General features: G+C 39.6%; 1 protein-coding gene across 2 annotated transcripts; it reads right to left on the bottom strand.

Annotated features, from left to right (window-relative positions):
* Positions 1–255: 255 nt before the first annotated feature.
* On the bottom strand, positions 256–24,308 carry LOC149486316 (uncharacterized). Of its 2 annotated transcripts, none has more exons than XM_089697688.1 (23): positions 23,811–24,308; positions 23,344–23,497; positions 20,883–21,101; positions 20,650–20,755; positions 20,157–20,303; positions 18,979–19,137; positions 18,345–18,484; positions 17,092–17,359; positions 16,629–16,882; positions 14,636–14,759; positions 14,151–14,271; positions 13,320–13,560; positions 12,519–12,640; positions 11,508–11,661; positions 10,809–10,965; positions 10,337–10,483; positions 9,161–9,292; positions 8,309–8,465; positions 7,690–7,837; positions 6,372–6,463; positions 5,742–5,862; positions 5,159–5,302; positions 256–4,234 (listed from the first exon to the last, which is right to left on the bottom strand). In XM_089697688.1, exons 1-22 carry the CDS (start codon positions 23,995–23,997, stop codon positions 5,173–5,175), a joined length of 3,480 nt encoding a protein of 1,159 aa, XP_089553814.1. In that variant the 5' UTR covers positions 23,998–24,308; the 3' UTR covers positions 256–4,234; positions 5,159–5,172. The 2 variants fall into 2 exon arrangements, with proteins under 2 accessions (XP_089553814.1, XP_089553813.1); XM_089697687.1 differs by lacking the exon at positions 256–4,234 and adding an exon at positions 4,536–4,591.
* Positions 24,309–25,143: the final 835 nt, after the last annotated feature.

Here is a 25,143-nt window from a genome sequence, read left to right as displayed (position 1 = left end):
TATAAGATTAAAAATTATAAATGCACTGAATACAAAATATGAATTTAATAAAGTGCCCTTTTACTTAACCTCAAATTTAGATCATTAGATAAAAATATAAGGCTTATCGACTGGTAGGTAGGCTTCTTTTCTCTAAGACAAAGTGAAATAAAAAAATTTGGCAGAATTGAACACAAAATTGTATTATAGAATTATCGATATAAGATATATTATAATAAATTGGAAATGTGACAATAATTGACACGATGGGATGTATGGCGCACGGACGACGACGATCCTCTCTTTCATACAAAATGCTCGGTGCAGCAACAGTGCGGCCGCCGTGCCGTGAGCGGTATCGGAAAATTTGAAAGCGCTCTTACAGTTTCCAATTTATTAAATATTTGTAGCTGCCAATTAATTAAATTATTTTACTAACTATAAAATATATTTTATGATGCTTATAAATTAATGCATATACATAAATAAATATTAACTTAACCTAACTAAAGCTTGTCATGGTCAAATATTGCAACAATGATTGTAAATTATTTCATATATTATATTATTATTTAAAACACGCATTCTTTGGATTTGTTTGAATTACAGCTGCATAAAATAGGTCCGTAGAGCATAATATACTTACATTATTTTTAAACATTTTTTATTCTATATTTTCACGCTTAAAATAAAATACAATATTAGTAATTAGAATAAGGCTGCCTTTCGAAAATTGGCAAAATTAATTCGAGAAGAAGTTGATTACAGTTTAATAAAAAATAAGAAACACAATTCCAACGAGTTATAAATTATTTATAATAAAAAAACTATTCTAGTTCATGCTAAAACTACTTATGTAGTGAATGAACAAAAAAAAGTCAACACAAATGAAAAAAATGTCGCTCTTTTTCCCGCCAATGTCACTCGTTAAATTTCTCAAAATTTGTTACATTTGTTATCCTAATTCTAGGTATTATTCGAACGTGCACAAATTAAACAGTGCTATACAGATGTGCTACTACTATATGGGCGGCTCGCAATATACCTAAGTGCTCGTTACTTTCTAGTGACCGAATAAGGCGTTCAAACGTCAAATATAACAATGGCAAATGGTGCATAGATAATTAATCATTTACTAGAGATTTAATAGTCTCTAGGGACTAGGGGTGCTTCTAAGAAAAAGAGAAAAAGTCGCAATACTTACTTGTACTCGATTTTACGTACAGTTTCTGTATGATCTGTGTCGATATATAGCTACATAAAACTATATAGGTACTTATGTTTGTTAATCAATATTAGAAACATCTAATTGAAGAACAATAAAAAAGTTTTTAGTACAACCATCTGCCATTGTTTTACGACATGCAATTAGAACTAGAACTACGTTATTCTAACAATTTTATACATTCTACTTAAAGGCAGAGAGTGAATTTCTGTGGTCTTAATTATTTGTATGAATATGCCTGAAAATGTTATTAAGAAAATTATAATGATTTCCTAACTGTTACGGTTAAACTATTTGGATTTGAAAGTGTATCTATTGTTATATACGGAAAAATTAATCTAGGTATTGGTTTTCTGCGGTTTTATTTTAATTTATCCTTGTACAATCTATGTCTACATATCTGTAAAAATATTATTACGTATTAACTGTTTTGATACAACATTATGTATTGAGGTGGATTTTTCAAGCATAAAGTAACGGATATCTTGATAATATAATTACTGTCTCTTTCTTTCCTTTAGACAAATATGAGATGGCATTATATTATTGGAATAACTGTTACTTGCACGTTGAAAAACCGGCCATTGTTGATTCTAACCTAATCACTACTAAAATAATTGCAATAAAATGTAGGCACTCTTTAAACATGTAGTAGCTAAAGTGTAAATTCGTTATTTCGTTAATTGTTGACTTAAGATCGTCACAGAAAAGTTATTTTTTGGGGGATAGATTACTTATAAGTACTACGAGAAAATTGGTTGATGATTAAAAAAAAAAAAAACGGAATTTCGACTCATGCGTAGAATATGTATGTAAAACGTGTATGAAATAATCGAAGGCTACACAATAAAAATGAAAATTATAAATAACGATATAAAAATATAATTTGTGACAAATTTAAGACTATGAATCTCATTTCGAATACTTAAAAAAATGCATCTTAATACTTATTATGATCATGTATTGTGCTTAAACAAAATAAGATCTTTGAAATCCTTTCTTTTTCATGTAAAAAAAAATAATAATAATAACGCGTTAAAAATTAACACGTCGATAAAGTATTGAAATCAAATTAATAATTTTGCGCAATCATTAGCATTAGTTATGCTATATTTTATAGTTGTTTGTTAATTTATTTGTCTCTTTCACTCTTAAACATCATTTGACGTAAGGGTAAACGTTACTAAAATTATGGAATCGGGGATTATTATCAGTTATTTGAATTATTATCTTTATAATTGTTCTGAATTGAATTTCACAGCAAACAGCTCCCTAATGTCTAGGCACTAAGATCTAAAATCCCACTTGCGTATACGCAAGGGTAAATGCAGAGTCGGATCAATGCTTAGGGTGCTTTCCACCAATAATGTGCGAGTGTGTAGCGTGGAATGTGTTAGTGAAGAACCAATCATGTCGCTTCATTTAGTTTGAAGTTTTATGGCCTGCGCAGACGAGGGATTTTAGTCTGCGGATTTTTTTGTCCGCTAAAATAGATCACTTACAACTGTACCAAGAAAAGCAAACGAGGGATTAAAAGTACCGCGTACAAAAAGACCTCCGAATAACCGCGGACAGGCGACAGCGGACCGGACAAAAGTATGAAGGAGTCCCCGAAAACAATAGAACACGTGTGACTAGGCGAAACAACGCACACGGCGGATTTAAGTCCGTTGTAACCTCTCAATATTCGCTTCCATGGCATGCTTTTCCCTGCACGCCGTGTGCGTTGAGTTCGCGGTAAATCCGCGGCGGAGTTTTTGATCGCGGAGCGTACTTTTTTATCCGCCACGGGGAAAAGTCCGTCGTCCGCGCAGTCCATAAAGCGTTTGAAGTGATACTATTGGTTATTCACAAGCACATTCCTCACACAATACTGGTAGAAAAGCACCTTTAGTCTTACTTTTACTCCGCGAAGCTTGCACGAATCGTTTAAAGTGCACTTACTGAGGTATAACAAGTTTTCCATACATTTTCCTCTTATTCTATACGAGATAGACTTATACGAATTATTTTTTTTGTATTATGCGCTAGTTTACGCTAAAAATAATTCTGTCATTATTTACGTACTTTTAAAGTAAGTTAATTTTACTGGTAAAATAATACCGTGAAAATAAATTATCATTGAAAAAATGTGTTGAAACATTGTGCCGGAAATTGAGAATTGATTCAATTTACGATAGAGCGAAATTATATAACGTTGCGTTTTCCCGCATTTTGTGTTTAATAAAATCCGAGTTTATCATTTTAATAGACGAATCGTCGAAAACGAAAAACTTCTTATTTTAGTCCCAAATCCACGAAAAATCAATTACATTTTCAATTCCACCACTACAATAGCGGCAATAGAATCCTATGCTTAATGTAATATCCCCTTAGAATAATTGCTTAAGCAGTGCTAACTAATATATTATTATATTATATACTCTCTTTACATATGCTAAGCCGATTTTGAGATTCGATCGAGTATTTACGTTATTACATTCGTAATTATTATCTATACACAAGTATAGAAGTTGATGACTTATAATAATTTTGAGCCAACATTTTACTTTTACAGAGTTGTAAAAGATCTGAAAGATATTTTATACCGAAACTAATCTATTGCATTTTTTCGTTTTCATTAAAGGTACATGTAACAATCGCGTTAATTTATGTTGTTTTATTATTAAATGTACTATGTTTCTATTTGTAGGCCAGAATATTTAAATAGTATTATATTATGTACTTCAGAAAGCATGTTTTCACCTCACATTTCCTGTTTCGCTTTTAATGAAATACCACATGTGATGACTGTAATTACGATTGTAGCCTGTCCCTTTTGTAAGAGACACAAGACACCTTACAAACGTTGTTTTTCCTCATAGCTCAAAAAATTTCCACATTCCGCAGGCGACACGATTGTTATAGACCTTTCACACACTAAGCTCCTAAAAATTGTACACGCTAATAGCATCCCCCTATACACTTCTCCCCCCTCTAACAGGATCCCCCTATACTCTTCTCCCCCCTCTAACAGGATCCCCCCATACACTTCTCCCCCTCTAACAGGATCCCCCTATACTCTTCTCCCTCCTCTAACAGGATCCCCATATACACTTCTCTCCCCTCTAAGAGGATCCCCCTATACACTTCTCCCCCTCTAACAGGATCCCCCCATACACTTCTCCCCCCTTTAACAGGATCCCCCTATACACTTCTCCCCCCTCTCACAGGACCCCCCCATACACTTCTCCCCCTCTAACAGGATCCCCCTATACACTTCTCCCCCTCTAACAGGATCCCCCCATACACTTCTCCCCCTCTAACAGGATCCCCCTATACACTTCTCCCCCTCTAACAGGATCCCCCCATACACTTCTCCCCCCTCTAACAGGATCCCCCTATACACTTCTCCCCCCTCTAATAGGATCCCCCCATACACTTCTCCCCCCTCTAACAGGATCTCCCCATACACTTCTCCCCCCTCTAACAGGATCTCCCCATACACTTCTCCTCCCTCTAACAGGATCCCCCATACACTTCTCCCCCCTCTAACAGGATCCCCCCATACACTTCTCCCCCCTCTAACAGGATCCCCCATATACTTCTCCCCCCTCTAACAGGATCCCCCATACACTTCTCCCCCCTCTAACAGGATCCCCCCGTACACTTCTCCCCCTCTAACAGGATCCCCCTATACTCTCCCCCCTCTAATAGGATCCCCCCATACACTTCTCCCCCCCTCTAACAGGATCTCCCCATACACTTCTCCCCCCTCTAACAGGATCTCCCCATACACTTCTCCTCCCTCTAACAGGATCCCCCATACACTTCTCCCCCCTCTAACAGGATCCCCCCTCTAACAGGATCCCCCATATACTTCTCCCCCCTCTAACAGGATCCCCCATACACTTCTCCCCCCTCTAACAGGATCCCCCCGTACACTTCTCCCCCTCTAACAGGATCCCCCTATACTCTCCCCCCCCCCCTTATACAGAGGTCCCATGTCGATCAGCATCAAGAGTGACATCCTCCGGGCTGGCGAGATCGGCTCGTAATCTCACACCGCGACCTGTTAGTGTCCAACGACACGCAGCTCGCTCACCGAGGGGAGATATCCTGGAATATTTTATAAAATAATATATACTCGTTATTGAAACAATAGTATTTGCAATCCCATAAAACACCTTTGACAATTTTGAAAAAATAACGCTAAAAGAAGTTCGAAGAACACAGAAGAAGAAAATAACGCTAATTGAAGTTCGAAGATAAATTTTTTTTTAGCAAATTCTGATGAACAAATTTTCAATATCAGTTAAGAATTTTTTGAGTTTATCAATCACAAAGAATTTTCTCATTTTCCTAAGAGAAGAATCCTATTTGTGAATGTATATTGAAATAAGTGTGATAGGGCTAATTACATAATTTGCCGATTAAGTCACTCATAAGCCATTTATCACTACGACGTATATTTTCATACAATATTTGTCATTCTACTCGACAGATAGGCAAATGGAACATATCCGAAAGTTCCAAACCTATTTTAGTGTGTTTGTACCTGCATAACGCGGAATCCGGTGTGTCCTCAACGTGCGGGGCTCGTTCTTCGTCCGGGGAAGATGAACCGCTAGTTTCACTGGTTGCTTCACTACCACCCCCACGGTATCTTTCTACACCATCTACAAAATAGAAAAAAAAATGTATGCGTGTACTAGAGTACACACGTAAGAAGTGAAACTTCTTTATGACCTTAAAAACGTCACGAGTATGGCGTAACGCAAAAATGTCAAGCGTACGGCGTAACGCAAAAATGTTACACAAAATTTTTGTCCAACCCCGATAAAGAAGTTTCACTTCAATAACGTGTGTGAGGAGCACACATGTCAGAAGTGAAACGTCTTTGGCAAGATTCAACGATCGTCACCTTAATACTCCATAACAGGACCTTGAAATTTTACTCTCAACGCGCCTAAGGAGGTTTCACTTCAATAAATAAGTCTATCTATTTAGACACCTAATTTTTCTAAAATCTTTCAATGTGTATCTGGAAACCTTAAGACGCTTTTTACCTCACAGAGCTATACAGAAAATTCAAATGAAATTAAACAGAAAACAAGCATTCATGTTTTATTAAGTGTAGACCATACTATTTTTATGAATTTTAATATTAATAACTGTTGAAATATACCTCGCCTATCATCACAATCAGGCGCGTCTTCTAAGCTGCGCAGGATTTCCGCGCACAATTCTGATTCCAATGGCACGGGGTTATCCGACTCTCTGGAATGATAAATTTTACTTAGTTACAATTTTTGAAGTGAAAACTTCTTTAGCGGCGTTGAGCACTTTTTCTGTAATGGGTATAAAATCTTAAACTCGCGTCAGGACACGTGACCTGATCGAAAAAGCGTAAGACGGATACCATTCCAAAATATCAAACATGCTCAACGTTAATAATCAAGTTTTCACTTCTGCCGGCACTCCCGGAGTGCAACCCGTCTTTTTTTAATTACATATAATTTTTTAGATCTGCACACATTGCTAGTTTGAAAAAAAAAAAACAGCATTACGTATACTTCATATATCGAAATGAGGTCGTAATGCTCACCTTGGCTTGTCACTTGTCGGCACATGTAAGATGCGACTCGATCGTGCAAGTGTTGTGTGTGCGTCTGAAACATCTACTGTCGTGTGTGTGCACGTGTGAGTTACTCTTAGTGTCAGATTTGTGAGCGTGGAAAGGCTTGTCTGCATCGTCTCGTGTAGTCGTATGCATATCATGTATGTAGACTTTAGAGTCGTGTAGGTCTCCACGCGCAAGTGTGTATCTACGCGTGTGTGTGTTGAAAATATTACGTATGTAGGCTTTAGAGTTGCGTACGTCTCCACGCGCAAGTGTGTATCTACACGTGTGTGTGTGTTGGAATTGTCGACGTCCAATCGCCACGTTCGTACGTGTGTGTGTGTGTGTCACCTGTTGTGCAGCACGAGCGCGACGGCGGCGGGGTGCGGCACGGGCGGCAGGTGCGGCGTGTGTGTGTGTGTGTCACCTGTTGTGCAGCACGAGCGCGACGGCGGCGGGGTGCGGCACGGGCGGCAGGTGCGGCGTGTGTGTGTGTGTGTCACCTGTTGTGCAGCACGAGCGCGACGGCGGCGGGGTGCGGCACGGGCGGCAGGTGCGGCGTGTGTGTGTGTGTGTCACCTGTTGTGCAGCACGAGCGCGACGGCGGCGGGGTGCGGCACGGGCGGCAGGTGCGGCGTGTGTGTGTGTGTGTCACCTGTTGTGCAGCACGAGCGCGACGGCGGCGGGGTGCGGCACGGGCGGCAGGTGCGGCGTGTGTGTGTGTGTGTCACCTGTTGTGCAGCACGAGCGCGACGGCGGCGGGGTGCGGCACGGGCGGCAGGTGCGGCGTGTGTGTGTGTGTGTCACCTGTTGTGCAGCACGAGCGCGACGGCGGCGGGGTGCGGCACGGGCGGCAGGTGCGGCGTGTGTGTGTGTGTGTCACCTGTTGTGCAGCACGAGCGCGACGGCGGCGGGGTGCGGCACGGGCGGCAAGTGCGGCGCGCGCGGGCTGAACGCGCCCGCGTCCAGCGCCGGCGCTGCAACACGCGGCAGCGGCGCTCCGCCCCACTCCGCGCACATGCCCCATGGACCTGCGCACGCGCAACACATTTTAAAATTAAAAAAAGACGGGTTGCACTCCGGGAGTGCCGGCAGAAGTGAAAACTTGATTATTAACGTTGAGCATGTTTGATATCCATCCGTCTTACGCTTTTTCGATCAGGTCACGTGTCCTGACGCGAGTTTAAGATTTTATACCCAGTACAGAAAAAGTGCTCAACGCCGTTAAAGAAGTTTTCACTTCAAAAATTAAAAGTTTTGTTCATCAAATCCCGTCAACGTAGATATTATATGCGAGCCGAAAGCGTCGAATTAAAAAAAAAAAGAAAGAAAAGCAGAAAACCTGTTTTATATGGACTCAAAAAAAGATGAACGATTTTAGAATTTTTTCAGTCGATGTTTTCACTGTGTATACAAGATCTCCTTGTCTAGTTCGACGCATTTAATACGTAAAGTGTGCTCTCACCGTAGCTTATTTAAACACACTACAAGCTGTGTCTCACCGCTAGCGAGTCCCCAGTCGTCCCGCTCGGCGAGCACGTCGGGCGGCGCGTGGTCCCGCGCACAGCGCGCCTCCCACGTGCCCACCGCTCCACCCGCTTCTAGAGGCAGTCGGGCTTCGCCCTCCTCTAGCGGCACTAGGATCTCTGCGTCGAATACCTGGATAGCAACACAATATTTTTTGGAAATTATGAAACACTAACGGTCCGCCCCGGCTTCGCCCGTAATACATATTTCGCAATAAAAGGTATGTTATTTCTCAGGGTCTAAAGATTATCTGTGCCAAATTTCATCAAAATCGGTCCAGCGCGGTTCCTCTTTATAATATTAGTATAGATTACAAGGTAAATTTTTATTTAGTTCTGCAGCATTAAAATGTGTCAATTCAAATCTGTATTATATTATTTTTCAACTAATAGAAAAAAAAGATCATGAGACAGGATTTTGAGAGAAAGCAGCATTTTGCCGCACCTTGGCAAGATTTCTTCAAGTTAGAAAATCTTAAATGGCGCGTGCATGTGTGCGTGCGTAATTATGACGTGCGCGCGTGTGTGAATGAGTATGTGTGTGTGTATGTATATTTTTGCGTGATTATACACGTGCGTGCGTGTGAGAATGTGTATGCGTATGCGTGCCTTATTATGCACGTGCGTGTGTGTGTGAATACGTACGTGTCTAGTAACTAAAAAAAAAGACGGGTTGCACTCCGGGAGTGCCGGCAAAAGTGAAAACTTGATTATTAACGTTGAGCATGTTTGATATCCATCCATCTTACGCTTTTTCGATCAGAAAAAGTGCTCAACGCCGCTAAAGAAGTTTTCACTTCAAAAATAACAAACTTCAAAATAAATAACCTCAGCGAGCGTATTGGCGGCTAGCGCGTGCCAGTCGTTCGGCTCGAGGCCGCGCGCCGCCCACCAGTCGTCCGCGCGAGCTGCTGGGCCCAGCTGGCGGGCCAGCTCTTGTGCGGACGCTTGGATCGCTTTCTGCAAATAAAAATACAAAAATGTAGCACTTTTGACGTGACAACGTCTTATAATTCGATATAGCCGGCTGCACGCACGAAAAATCATGACTCATGCGGCGTTACTTCGCTCTGAGGCGTTCCATGTAAGGCTTGAAGTGCAAGCGAGAGCGCGGAACGAGCGACAAAGAAGCACAATCGGCCTTAAGACGTTGTCACGTTTAACTACCGTCAGTAAACCGACTTTACAGACAACCAATTTTTTTTTAAACTGCGTTTTGGAAACGAAAAGAAAAATAATTAAAATATTATATGATGGAAAGATTACAATTTGTAGCATATGTTGTTATTAATAAAGAAATAAAAACTGTTTTCCGAACCAGTCGTAAATTAGCTACTATAGCCATTAAGAGTGCATTTCGTTATTGTTTTTTTTTGTGGGGGTGGTAATTTGGTATGTCTAATAAATTTATTTTATTCTTCTATTTATCTATACTAATATTATAAAGCTGAAGAGTTTGTTTGTTTGAACGCGCTAATCTCAGGAACTACTGGTCCGATTTGAAAAATTCTTTCGGTGTTAGATAGTCCATTTATCGAGGAAGGCTATAGGCACACCCCGGACACTCCATACAAAATTATCGTTTTGACAGTCACACTGTAGAGACTGCAAATGTGTGTGTTAACGCTTTATGGTTGGCACATTTGTGATTAGCGTAAAAAAATGGCATTTTTCTGATGAAATACATCCGTAAACAGCACAATATCTAACCATTCTCTCATCGAACCATCAACGAAAAACGATAATCACAAATCCAAAATAATAACATTACTTTAAGTCAATTTGATTAATGTTGTCAATCTTCGTTGCGTATCGTCCTTGCAGAAAAATATGGACCATTTTTAGCCTGATCGTGCGGGGTGAGGTAAGTGTTTAATTTTGGCGGGAGGCGGAGAGTGTCCGTTCTGTAGCGTTTAGCTACTGTTATGTATTCTGTGCTATAGGCTATATATCATCACGCCAAGACCAACAGGACCGAAGCCCAGCTAGTTCTTCTATGCTCACCCTTAGCTCGTGCGGCGGCATGCGACAACGCGCCCGTGCTGTATCACTAAGCCCGAGCGCGAGATCTCGTCTCCGAGCCGCGAGCTTTTCACGTCCAGACGCTACTAACTCGTTGCACTCCTTTTCGAGCTGCTTGTATGCGCCCGTCTGGGTTGCCAACAAACAAAAATAGGTTAAAAAATACAAAAAAATATATATATAATAACATATAAATAAAATATATCGGATATGTGAGCGAACTTTCTCAAACTGCCTGTATTTCCAACAAAAAAATAAATTTCTACTGCAGCTATTACCCACGCGTAAGGATGTTACAATCAGAAAAAAAAATTATGATTAATTCTATAAACAGATATGAAGTAATTAAATTTCAAAATTGCACATTTAATCATTATTTATCGCAAACTACAAGTGTTTTTACATTGTGTGTCTATATTTTTGCATGTATGTACATGTGTTTATCTGCATTTACCTTCGCAATCTGCACAGAAAAGGGTCCAAAACATGCATCCACAAAATGCCGATAGTCCCTCAGCGGTCGTTCAACCGCCGCCTCCCACTGCGCCGCCCACACGCTCAGCTGCTCGCTCTCTGCGCGCGCGCACACCGCTGCTAACGCTTGCGCGGCACTGAGAAGTGATTTTTATGAGTTTTCAAAAATTGTGTATGGTTCACGATGTAACTGATAGACGGAAAGGAAGGAATAAATCAAAACTACCTTAAAAAAATTAATGTTATATTTAATATTATGCACATTTCTAATATATTACCAGTGTATAGTGTTTTTTTAAGGTTTTAGCACTCTGTGTTATAACATGAAGTGTTATAACATGAATAAACACTACAACACTTACTGATTGCGCCATCTGATGCGAAACACGGAAGTGCATCGGAACTCCAAACACAGCACTCATTAAAACGCATACACTCAGCAGCTACAGCTAAAAGCTTCCCCAACACGACCCGTGCGTAGCTACAAGCTCCTCCCACACGCCCTGCACTAGCTACTTAATCCCCCTACACGCCCTGCCCCAAGTTACAAGCTCCCCCACACGCCCGCACCCACCTACAGGCTCCTCCCACACGCCCCGCACTAGCTACAAGTCCCTCCCACGCGCCCGCACCCACCTACAAGCCCCCCACACGCCCCGCCCCTAGCTCCCCCACTCACGTGATCTGATAGCTGGCGCGGCAGTGCAGGCCGGGCCCGGCGACGCGCGCCGCGAACGCCGAGTCGTGCGCGGGCACGCGGGCCGCGCGCACGATCACCCAGCGCCACGCCACGCGCTCCCACACGCCGCGGCACGCCCACCAACCCACGCCGCCTATTTAAAAAAAAAATGTATGCGTGTACTAGAGTACACACGTAAGAAATGAAACTTCTTTATGACCTTAAAAATGTCACGAGTATGGCGTAACACAAAACTGTCACGCATACGGCGTAACGCAAAAATGTCACGCGTACGGCGTAACGCAAAAATGTTACACTAAATTTTTGTCCAACCCCGATAAAGAAGTTTCACTTCAAAAAATTGGTTGTCTGTTAAGTCGATAGATGAACGATAGTTGAACGTGACAACGTCTTAAGGCCGATTGTGCTTCTGTGTCGGACGTTCCGCGCTCTCGCTTGCACTATGGAACGCCTCAGAGCGAGGTAACGCCGCATGAGTCATGTTTTGTCATGCGTGCAGCCGGCTCTATCGAATTATAAGACGTTGTCACGTCAAAAATGTGTGCGTGTACTAGTAGTGTACACACGTAAGAAGTGAAACTTCTTTATGACCTTATTTCTCAAAAAATAATTTACTATATGCAACTTTACAGAAATACGTCGAATCACGCGTGGTAGGGATAAGAAAAAGATGGCGCTTAACGGAATAATGTCACGCGTAACGAAAAAATGTTACACTAAATTTTTTCCAACCCCGATAAAGAAGTTCCACTTCAAAAATTTTCAAACGATAACTGTAACCCTTTATATAATCACCCCACACCAACTATTACATAAAAATAACCAAGGATATCCCAACATTTTTTGTATGAAACAAAAAAAATCAATAAAAGTCTGTTACCAAAACCCTTCATGCATTTTTCTTAATATGAACTACTATTAAACATAATATACATAACAACATATACTATTAACTTAATATGAACTACTATTTAACATAATATAACTTACCGACAAGTAATATTAGCGCAGAAAGCGGACACAGTACAATCGCGACTACGATTGCAAGGAGCGGCTGGAGTATTCCTAGTATTGCGATACGCCATATTAACACTTCGAATAACACGAACCATCTGTAAATTCAACAAAAAATATTATTTTATTGCACATGAAACCATAATGTACTTAATGTACTTAATATTTCAATTGGTAGAGCGATAGACACAATTTAGTGAATCTTGATGAGCCAATAGGCCCCCCTAAAAAGTTAACATAAAAGTATTGCAGAGGACATATTGGTGGAACGTTGTAGAGCCGATATATGATATAGAGCTAATTAAAAGACAGTAGAGCACATGTAGAGCCCCCACGGGCCCACAGTGGCACGCTGAGCGCAGCGGCGGGGCGGTAGAGCGTAAGGGCGTATGCAGAAAGAAAGCTGGAAACTTACAAGCACTTACCGGCGCTTCACAGCGCTGGTAACCCGTGCAGGAAAATGTATGAACGCGCACTGATAAGCACTGAACGGTGCCGACAAGTTCCGACAAGCTTCAATACGATTTTTTTCAATTTGTCTTGGTCTGTTTCCGTTGTGTAGTACGGACCAGCGTTGTCAAGCTCCAGTAAGCGCTTATAAGTTTTCAGCTTTCTTTCTGCATACGCCCTTAGAACGGCAGGGCACCTGTTGAGCTTGCCCGGGCTGGGCGCGTCCAGCTCTAACACGCGGCGACTCAAGGTCACCAGCGTTGCCAACGTACTCAGTTTCACGGGTCTGGTAGAGCACCTGTTGATGCAGTTTCACGGGTAGATCACCTGTTGAGCTTGCCCGGGTTGGGCGCGTCCAGCTCGTAGAGCAGCGCGTTGCCCGCGTGCAGCGCCACGGCCAGCGCCGGCGCCCACAGCGGCACGCTCAGCGCGGCGGCCAGCGACAGCGCGCTGGCGGCCAGCGCGGCCAGCGGGAACAGCAGCAGCAGCGCCAGGGAGCCCAGCCCGCCCACCAGCCCGTACGTCCACACGCGGTGCGCTTGCCGGCTCAGCCCTTTGCCCAGCAGACCTGATAGATACAGACGGTTATTGAAGTGAAAACTTCTTTAGAGGCGTTGAGCACTTTTACTGTAATGGGTGTAAAATCTTAAACTCGCGTCAGGACACGTGAACTGATCGAAAAGGCGTAAGACGGATGGATATCAAACATGCTCAACGTTAATAATCAAGTTTTCACTTCTGCCGACACTCCCGGAGTGCAACCCGTCTTTTTTTGGAGAACTTTCATACACAAGGATTTAGTGATAAGTGAACAGTGAGTTAGAAATGAGCGGACATGGAAATATATTTCACGAAATAAAACAAAGAGCGAAGTGAAATGTAGATTATGTCCAGTCAAATTGACATAGAAGTAAAATCCGTATTACAAAAAAAAGTATACAAAATATTGAAGTATGGGCGGTTTAAACTCCAATTCTGATCACAGACTGGTCAGAGCTACTTATTTACTACAAAAAGAAAGAAATGTAGTGTATTTTTTTTTATTACCAATTTTCTGTCACATTGTCTCGCCAAATAAAGATTTCTTCTTTCTAGATCAAACTCACTAAGATTTTCCGATATTTTCTTTAACTATCCTCTAAATAATACATCGCTCACCTGTATCTGGTTCCGTTTCGAACCTCGTCCGCTCCTTGGACACATATCGCCACAGTTGCAACAGACGAGACCACATCGTTTGCGTTTCACTACTCCTCTTTGGAAATAGAGTTCCGTTCACCTGAAGGAAAGAATTAATAAATTTGTTACAACAAAATAATAGAGTTAAAAAGTTTGAAAAGATAAAGTATACAGACAAATGAAAGAGCGAAGTGTATGTAATTGCATTCTTCTTAATTTTTGAAGTGAAAACTTCTTTAGCGGCGTTGAGCACTTTTTCTGTAATGGGTATAAAATCTTAAACTCGCGTCAGGACACGTGACCTGATCGAAAAACCGTAAGACGGATGGATATCAAACATGCTCAACGTTAATAATCAAGTTTTCACTTCTGCCGGCACTCCCGGAGTGCAACCCGTCTTTTTTTTTCTAATTTTAGGTATGTATTTATTTTTATGCAGTATAATAAAGTGCAAAAAAATATACCTGCGATAATTCCAAGTCAGGCACGAACGGTTTGACACAGAGTAATGTGCGAAGGGAGAGCGGCGAACACCACGGCACCACCACGCCCAGAAGGAACATGATGTTCCACGTCCACGACCATGCTCTGTGTGATAATTACTCTGTATATAATTTACGTTGATATCCATACTAATATTATAAATGCGAAAGTTACTCTGTCTGTCTGTCTGTTACTCAATCACGCCTAAACTACTGAACCAATTTGCATGAAATTTGGTATGGAGATATTTTGATACCCGAGAAAGGACATAGGCGACCTTTTATTGCGAAATATGTAGGTACCACGCCCAACGACCGGGCGAGTTTATACGTTCGCTAGCTATGCAGATACTGAGCCATTCTGCGCACGCGCGGCCTGTGGATAGAGAGCATAGCGTACGGGATGTGGGTGGGATTAGGTGGGTGGTTTACTTTAATCAGTCGTAAAAATTTCCAATTTTAGGAAGATTAGAAAAATGATTTTAACAATAGTTAGGGAAATTTCGATTGACAGAAAAATTACGATAAGTCAGGAAAAATTACTATAAGTCAGGAAAATTTCCATAAGTCGGGAAAATTTCGATAAGCTGGAAAATTTCTATAAGAAAGGAAAATTTCTATACGTCAGGAAAATTTCTATAAGTCAGGAAAATTTCTATACGCCAGGAAAAATCCATAAGTCGGGAAAATTTCTATAAGCTGGAAAATTTCTATAAACAAGGAAAATTTCTATAAACAAGGAAAATTTCTATAAACAAGAAAAATTTCTATACATGAGGAATATTTGTATAAGCCAGGAAAATTTGTAGAAGTCAGGAAAATGTTTATACGCCAGTAAAATATACGCCATAAGTCGGGAAAATTTCCATACGTCGGGAAAATTTCCATAAGTCCGGAAAATTTCTATAAGACAGGAAAATTTCTATACGTGAGGAAAATTTGTATACGCCAGGAAAAATCCATAAGTCGGAAAAATTTCTATAAGCTGGAAAATTTCCATAAGGCAGGAAAATTTCTATAAACAAGGAAAATGTCTATAGGTGAGGAAAATTTACCTTTGCCGCATAATTATATAGATAAGGAAAATTTGTATAAGTCAGGAAAATTTCTATACGTCAGGAAAAATCCATAAGTCGGGAAAATAACGATAAGTCAGGAAAAATTTATGTCAGGAAAATTTCCATAAGAGGAAAATTTCTAAACGTCAGGAAAATTTCTATACGCCAGGAAAAATCCATAAGTCGGAAAAATTTCTATAAGCTGGAAAATTTCTATAAGGAAAATTTCTATAAGCTAGGAAAATTTGTATAGATAAGGAAAATTTGTATAAGTCAGGAAAATTTCTATACGTCAGGAAAAATCCATAAGTCGGGAAAATTACGATAAGTCAGGAAAAATTTCTGTCAGGAAAATTTCCATAAGAGAGGAAAATTTCTATACGTCAGGAAAATTTCTATACGCCAGGAAAAATCCATAAGTCGGGAAAATTTCTATAAGCTGGAAAATTTCTATAAGAAAGGAAAACTTCTATAAGCCAGGAAAATTTCTATTAACATAAATATGTATAATTACGTGAGGAAAATTTCCCTTTGCCGCAAAATAATATAGATAAGGAAAATTTGTATGTCAGGAAAATTTCTATACGTCAGGAAAAATCCATAAGTCGGGAAAATTACGATAAGTCAGGAAAAATTTCTGTCAGGAAAATTTCCATACGTCGGGAAAATTTCTATAAGAAAGGAAAATTTCTATAAGCTAGGAAAATTTGTATAGATAAGGAAAATTTGTATAAGTCAGGAAAATGTTTATAAGCCAGGAAAATTTCTATATCGTCACGTCATGGAGTAAGGCGACGATTTATTTTTAATCTTGCCAAAGAAGTTTTACTTCTGACACATGTGCTCGGCAGACACACTTTTTTTTTAAATTTGAGTCATTTTTTGTTGATAATTTAATTTTTCGTATAACCACTGACCTGTGCGCCAGCGTGAGCAGCCGCCAGGCCGGCCAGCGCGTGCAGACAGCGCGCAGCGTGTCGCGGTGCGCGAGGAACACGGGCTGCGAGGGGTCGGAGCGCGGGGTCACGATGTTGGTGGGGCGCGGGGTCACCACGGTGGGGATGCGCTCGGCGCGCCCCCGGAAGTGCCGCACCACCGCCCAGTTGCGCGCCAGCCAGATGCGCGTCGCGAACCGGAACTCGTTCGTCGGCGTCTTCGCCGCGCGCAGCTCCTGCGCAATACGTTATAAATTCTAATTATATTTATTGAGCCAGTCGTAGTGTTTGTTTTTCAACTTCATACAATCTTTTTTTGTGCTTCTTATTTATGAATTATTAATTAATAAAAAAATTGCAAATTATAAAATTGTTTCAACTACCCGCATTTTCGAAGTTTCTTTACCAATAGCTACAACAACTAAATTGAAAATCTCAAACACACCTTCATCAACAGCGGCTCCCTGTCCCTCAAGAACGTGAGGTCCCGCAGCAGGAAGTAGCGATGCTGGTGCAGCTTGTGCGCCTGCATGGCCGCGGCCGCGTCCTCCATGGCGGTCCAACGCAGCTCACTACTCAGACGTTGTGCAGCTATCGCCAGCTTCTCGCTTCGCCACGCGTCCGCTCGTGAGAGGATCGGGTGGGATGCGCGTATGCGGGCTTCAGCGGTTGCTAGGCCCGCTTCGAGCTTCCGGCGAACGCCCTCTTCCGCTCTGATGAATAATATTTTTTTTTTTTTTTTTTATGCTATTGGATAGCAAACGAGCAGACGCGTCGCCTGGTGTTAAGCGATACACGCCGCCCATAAGCATCCACTTCACTGGGAAGTGGATGTGTTGCTGTCCACAAGGAAGGAGTTAGGTAGAAGGGGCGAGGATGGGAGGGAATGAGGATAGGGAAGGAGAGGATGGGTAGGGGATGGGAAGGGATGTGGGCCTCCGGACCCCTCACTCACCGTACGGAACGCGACAGTAAACTGTCACTATGGCGCCGATATTCTGTGAGGGTGTGGTACCTTCCCCGGTGCGAGCGAAAAATAAAAATATATTTTAATTGCTTTATACAAAATATAACGACGCGTGTCCGTTGTTTTAACCAAATGTTCTAAAATACGACGGAATCTCTGAATTCATAGCGGTTTCTTTTAAAGTGAAACTTATTTAGGCGCGTTTAGACACACCCCGGACACTCCATACAAAATTATCGTTTTGACAGTCACACTGTAGAGACTGCAAATGTGTGTGTTAACGCTTTATGGTTGGCACATTTGTGACTAGCGTAATAAAAAAATTCGCGTTTTTCTGATGAAATACATCCATAAACAGCACAATATCTAACCATTTTCTACGAAAAACGATAATCACAAATACAAAATAATAAAATTACTTTAAGTCAATTTGATTAATGTTGTCAATCTTCGTTGCGTATCGTCCTTGCAGAAAAATGCGGCCCATTTATAGCACGATCGTGCGGGGTAAGGTAAGTGTTTAATTTTGGCGGGAGGCAGAGAGTCCGTTCTGTAGCGTTTAGCTACTATTATGTATTCTGTGGTTGCGAGTAAAAGGTCGCGTCATGACAATACCATCACGTGAATAAGACGACGATTATGATATCTTTGAATCTTGTCAAAGAAGTTTCACTTCTGATACATGTGCACACACGCTTTATTTTTTCTTCTCTAACCTATCCTTTACGTACCTGGTAAGCGCAGCATACGCGCGCAGCTGGTCAGCGAGCAGGTCGGGCACGTCGGGCCCGAGCGCCGCGAGCTGAGCGCTCGACGTCACCGCGGCGCACACGCGCGACACGTACTCGCGCATAGCGGCTGTGGACACCTCCTGTAATAACACCAGATATTATACAAAAAATCACACAAAATATTATTTTTTCTTACATCAACATTTCCTCTCGTCTAACTAATTTCCTTCCGTACTCCGGTTGTCTGGAAGCAATCGCTATTTAGCGATAAGACCGCCATTTGTTTTAATTTATAATTAAATTAAGTTCATATTTAAGTTATCTAAGAGCAATAAAGGATAAATAAATAAATAAATTTCGAAATCTAAAATAAATTAATAGTAAAAAAACACACACACGAAACAAAATAATTTCATGAATTTAATCTCATGCAATTATTGTAAGCATCGGTGACGCTTGATAAATGTAAGTACAAAAAATTTGTATAAAATCTCTGTTTGAAGTAGATTTAAATCGAGTTTAAAGCTGTCGGTTACATACAAACATGTCAATTACATATTCTACAGTATAAACACACATGTGAAGATAAACGAAAAAAGCGTGTTAAACGATTTTGACTTAAATACAAAAATACCTCTTCTATATCTTTCAACGGCACTTTCTGGCTGGCTAAGTGCGCGGCGCGTTTCTCCCTAAAGTGCAGGAACCAGCCGCGCGACTCTCGCTCCAGTATCGCCTGCAGCGCGGGCGCGGCGCGGCGCAGCAGCTCGCGTCTGTACAGCCTTAAATCCACCTAGCAACGATAATTCAGTTATTGATCGGAAATATAAGTTTCGTGTCTCTTTGGTGGTTAAGTTATACAGAAATTGACTGAATTAATTAACTTGCATAAAAAAAATGCCGTTACGTTTTCTCACAGCGTTTTCTTAATCTTTTACTTTAAAAAATTAAAATTTAAAGTACATATTTGACATGGTGTCGAATTAAATTTGCATGCAAAAAATTTGACCAAAATATCTTACCTTACCATGTTCTTAACGAAGTTCTAGGTCAATTTTTGTATTAATATAATATACTAGCGGTCCGCCCCGGCTTCGCCCGTGGTACATATTTCGCTATAAAAGGTAGCCTATGTTCTTTCTTAGGCTCTAAAGATTGTCTGTGCCAAATTTCATCAAAATCGGTTAAGAGGTTTATGCGTGAAAACAATACATACACACATAATTACAAAGTTTTCCTCTTTATAATTTTAACACACCCCGGACACTCCATACAAAATTATCGTTTTGACAGTCACACTGTAGAGACTGCAAATGTGTGTGTTAACACTTTAGGTTGGCACATTTTTGACTAGCGTAAAAAAAAAATCGCGTTTTTCTGATGAAATACATCCGTAAATAGCACAATATCTAACCATTTTCTACGAAAAACGATAATCACAAATCCAAAATAATAAAATTACTTTAAGTCAATTTGATTAATGTTGTCAATCTTCGTTGCGTATCGTCCCTGTAGAAAAATGTGGACCATTTTTAGACTGATCGTGCGGGGCTCACCCCGCACCTCCCTTACCTCAGTAAGAGTTTTATTTTGGCGGGAGGCGGAGAGTGTTCGTTCTGTAGCGTTTAGCTACTATTATGTATTCTGTGACGGTGTCGAATAAAATTTGAATGCAAAAAAATTGACCAAAATATTACTTGACCTTATTACCATGTTCTTAACGAAGTTCTAGGTCAAGTTTTTGTATTAATATAATACACACACACACACATACACACACTCACACACACACACACACACGCACACGCGCACCTGTGTCCGCTGCGGCGTGGTGTAGGCGTGCGGCACGCGCGGCGCGGCGCGCGGCGGGTCCCGCGCGTCCGCCTTCTCGGACGCGGCGCGACGCATCGCACGGGACACCCACGCGGCGAGCGCCGATATATCCTCGCGGTTTTCCGGCTGTAAAAAAAAATGTTAGTGTTTTTTGACGTGACAACGTCTAATAATTCGATAAAGCCGGCTGCACGCACGAAAAAACATGACTCATGCGGCGTTACCTCGCTCTGACTCATCTGAGGCGTTCCATCATCCATGTAAGGCTTGAAGTGCGAGCGAGAGCGCGGAACGAGCGACAAAGAAGCACAATCGGCCGTTGTCACGTTCAACTATCGTCAGTAAACCGACTTTACAGACAACCAATTTTTTTTTGAATTTTTTTTGTTATCAACCAAAAAAAAATGTTCTATTATTCTATAGTAATATTTTATACAACTTTAAACTAATTTGAATTGAATTTATCACCTACCTTGCATATCAACTCCGCAACCAAATAACGCGAGCGTTCCTCCCTTATTTTCTTATCCAGATCGCGAGCTTCTAGCCATGGCATACCGATGATTAGATCCAAAAGCCTGTAATCAATGAAAACAAAGATTTCACAAAAAATAAAAAAAATCTTGCTCTCGTATTAGTTGCATACTCCAAAAACCTTACAAATATGTTTGATTTTAGGAGTATGCAATCTTCATAAACACATACCTATGCAACCCTTTCAGCAGAGCTTTCAACCCCGCTATAACAGACAGCCGCTCGTCCCGCACCAGCCTGTCCCTTGCTACCACCACTATCAATGCTACAGCCCTCGCTACATGACAGTAGAGATCCTCTCTAGCACGCACTCTGCCACGTTGTAGCCAACCGGCTACACGCCACACGTGAGTCTGGCCCGGGAAATGCCGGGATGGTACTTCGAATTCCCTGAAGACAAGGTGGTCGGTTTTGCATTAATAGAAATTAGCGAACTGGTATAACAAAAATATATAGTTGAAGGTGAACATCCTCCTTTTTTGATGTTCATTTCAAATATGCTTAAGACTGAAGGTAAGAGAAACAATAAGAGATATTTAATGTATGTAAAAAGAAATTAAAGTCACAGAAAAAAATGGATTTTTTTTTAATCCATCAGTCCTCGGAATCACAGACACAATAGAAAATCTATTGTGTCGCGCCCCGATCGGGGCTTACGGTGGTCAATGGGTTAAGGAAAGTATTATTGATAAAGAAATAAATATAAAAATATTTGTGTTTGTCTATTAATATTTAGTCTATGAATTATTATCATTGGTGCCTATTCAATTTTCTTGGGAATTAAAATTGTCTATGGATCACCAAGTGCATGTCTGTTCTTTTATTACTATCAAAGCTAGAAAGAACAATCTATAACTTGACTATTTTTTTTTTTACAATTTCATCGTATAATAAAAACAACTCCATTAATATAAAATACATTATATTTTATTGAGATTATTTTCTACAGATAGATGTCTAGTACCTTTTATATTGTCTCATAAATAATACTAAAATAGTATTTATTTCGAGAATTGTTTCACACAGAAACTAAATTTAACAATATCACACACAGATAGACAGCGAAGATGACATGATAATAAATATCTTATATGCTACATGAAATGTATGGTTCTAAATGGGAGCATGCTAAATATATGTTATGTATGAATGTAGGTGGCAATTATAAATAGATTGGGTTGTATTCAAAAGTGTACATATTTGAGTTAAATAAATGTACTTATTGTAAAGTGTAAAGTTCTTTTTGTTTTGTCATGTTTTATATTAACTCTCTTAAAGGGAGGGCAAATAGTTAATAGACAGAATTGCATTACTGTTATTAAAAACAAATATCTATAGCATACAAAATTAATATGATTTACATTGGTTTTTGTTTGTGTCAGTTTTACTGAGAATAGTTAGTAAAATCATTTAAGGTCCGCACCTCGCGGCAGCGTAGCGTACGAAAAATATTCTTTCTTTTTAAATCGCACTACGAGACACCGAAACTACACGCCACGGCCGAATTTAACCAATAATTGGCAAACACGTCACATCACGTAGTTACGTCTAGTAACTCAAATTCAATAAAAATATAGAATTTTAGATGACCATCATGTTTATATATACATATTTGGACTTTGAATTATTATCATTTGTGCCTATTCAATTTTTTTGGGAATTAAAATTGTCTATGGATCACTAAGTGCAAGTCTGTTCTTTTATTACTATCAAGGCTAGAAAGAACAATCTATAACTTGACTATTATATTTAATAACCTCACAATATTGCCACCTACATAAAATATAATACACAGAAATAAACTACACATATACACGCGACATACCCCCATTCACGTATTGATTCCAATTGCTTAGTATTTAACTTCTTCTGCATAAATATATCCTTGTGATAGCTTTTAACAAGAAAATTACTTATATACTACATGATTATAATACATACTACTAAATCGCATATATACTGAATAATGATAATTTGCACTAAATGATTAAATATCACTAAATGAAATCACTTAACATTAACACATTGAATTTTTTCTGCATTTATCACTTTTTTGGTTTTTAGAATTGCTTTTATATACTATAGTGTACAAAATATGTTCTAAAAAAGCTTGATTGCGAAACTAGTTTATCCTGGGTATGTGCATACTTATTTTAGGATAAACTAGTACTACTACTACTAATGAGTTATGCCTGTGAATACAACAAATACAGTCGGTCGGTCGGTCAGTCAGTCATGAGAGCATTATGAAAGTTTGTAGAATAAATAATTATTAATTGTTATAATGATTTTGTGCATACTTAACTTATTGAACAAATAATGACAGGTGTAAATTGATGGAGAATGAAATGATTCTATTTATTTTTATAATTTTCACTTGATCTACACTTATTGCCTAAGCTTGTATGTCCCAAGGGTGTTTGTTACCATGATGTCTTCTAGCAGTATTGTTTGCTGTTTGGGAAAGTGAAGGCACAACAACTGTCATTATTCTATACTGGAAATAATATTGCTTTATGACATTATGGATGAAGACAGCAGTGGAAACAAAATGGGCCCCTTATTTATTAATTAATATTAATGTTATAGCATAGTAGAAAATTATGGTATAAATTTAAACATATTTGCCTACCCTTTCTCCCTAATAGAATGTAATTGTTTCGGAGACAGAGGATGGGGCTCAATGCCTGCGTCGAGTGCTGCAGCATCAATCTCATCACAAGGTGGTGCGATGATGATGTCTGATGGATGATTACCTGGACCAGTGAACCGAGATTGCGGCAGGACTGAAAATTAGAAAAATATTTTTAATATTATATGTTCATATTTATACAGTTACTAGTATTCATTGAAACTATGAATTAAAAACTATAGCGCTTACTAATTTCTATGTTGTTGTGAATTAATCAGTTTTATGGAAGACAAACTTTCTAAATTCTTCAATCATGAAATTTATTGCATTCTCTCATGCAATGGGAGAATGTTAGAATTTTATGGTTTCTTGTTATATTATTTTGAATTTATGTTTTTCATGTACTATAGTTTGATGACATTTTACATAGTATCAAAATATTTAAATAAAATAAAAAAATCACATACCAATAGGAAAAGTTTTCCAATGATACAGAAAATCCTCTGCTACTTGTTTTATATTATTTACGAGCTGTTCAACTTCGGGAGGTGCTCCTACCAGGTTCACATCGAATCGCAAGGGCTCTCGCTCGGGCGCCGGCGCTTCTAGCAACAAGGAGTTAGGCCGCGAAGCCCGCTCGCCCTCACCAGACATTTTCAACAGCTTCTTATTTCATAAATTAAACTAATCACATAATGATACTGTGGGCGCAGTCGGCGGAGATATCACTTAACATCCGTAGACTTTTTTATTATTTACTTTCATTTGATCAATCATATCCGACGTCTATCGGACTGTGATGAACACTACATTTTCCCACATGTATTTTAGTGTCGGAATGTTGGATCGTTACGTCGAGTTATATATAATTTAAATAGAATTCAATCTTAGGTTTTGTAGGACAAAGCAATAGGACGAAAAAGAAAATTGTACCTATTCTTTGAGTTTCTGTTTGAATTGTCAGGTGTCACTTTGACGCTTAAAACATGACAGGTGACAAATGCTATCCACCATTTTAATTCACAGATTCTGGACAACGGTAGATAAACGTAAAATATTTGTATATCCTTGTCGATAGAAATTTTTTTTATCAATGGGATTATAATAGGCATGACGAAAGATTTTGAAATCCTCTTCCATAATGTGTGTATACGTTTACTATACAAGAAAAACCCTATATTTCGGTAATATACTTAAATTTAACGAAGATAAAAGCCATTTTCCGAAAAATATTTATTAACTGTGCCAAAACAGCTCGCAGGTGTCATGGCGTAGGCGTGACGTCACACTTTGGTAAATACGTAATTATTTGTACGCACTGCGAAGAAAATTAAAAAAATATTTATTTAATATGTGTTATAGAAACGAATTTCAAAGTTTATAAGTGGTGTGCAGTATTGCAGTGTGAATCCACATAAAAATAATGCTCAAAAATGTGTTAGTAATTATTTTAAGCGAGAAAATAATAAGAAATGATTGTATAAAGTTGGCGCGAAGAACCCCGAAACATGTATTCGTGAATTCGCAATTATATTTCTGTTCTGAGTCGATAAAGCATACGTGAAACAATAGAAAATAAATAAAAATGCGTATTCTCAACATATTCATAACAACAAAAAACATCTGACGTGAGTTGTTTACTTAAGCGTGACGTCACGCGTGTTTTAGTCAAAATGGCCAACTGCAGTATTTCAATGTTTTATTTTATTGATAATCTCATTAATCTTAATGTTTTTAAGATTTCTAAGTCACTATATGTACTTTATCTATTATACATTTTCCCTTAAAAACACTAATACG

The sequence above is a fragment of the Colias philodice genome, chromosome 8 (genome assembly GCF_061535455.1).
Source record: "Colias philodice isolate Cphi_HAF_F1 chromosome 8, ilColPhil1 Martin Lab GWU primary, whole genome shotgun sequence".
In the NCBI taxonomy this organism is placed as follows: Eukaryota; Metazoa; Arthropoda; class Insecta; order Lepidoptera; family Pieridae; genus Colias; species Colias philodice.
The sequence above is the reverse complement of the archived record's forward strand: the minus strand, read 5'-3'. Positions and strand labels throughout refer to the sequence as shown.

What these genes read in the sequence shown, in the direction of transcription:
- LOC149486316 (XM_089697688.1), bottom strand. Translation starts at nt 23,997, where the DNA reads ATGTCTGGTGAGGGCGAGCGGGCTTCGCGGCCTAACTCCTTGTTGCTA. An exon ending in AACCCGGGCAAGCTCAACAG is followed by an intron (nt 12,641 to 13,319) that starts GTGATCTACCCG and finishes TTGAATTTACAG; the next exon opens with ATGGTTCGTGTTATTCGAAG. An exon ending in TGCGCTAATATTACTTGTCG is followed by an intron (nt 11,662 to 12,518) that starts GTAAGTTATATT and finishes TTTTTTAAATAG; the next exon opens with GCGGCGTGGGTTGGTGGGCG.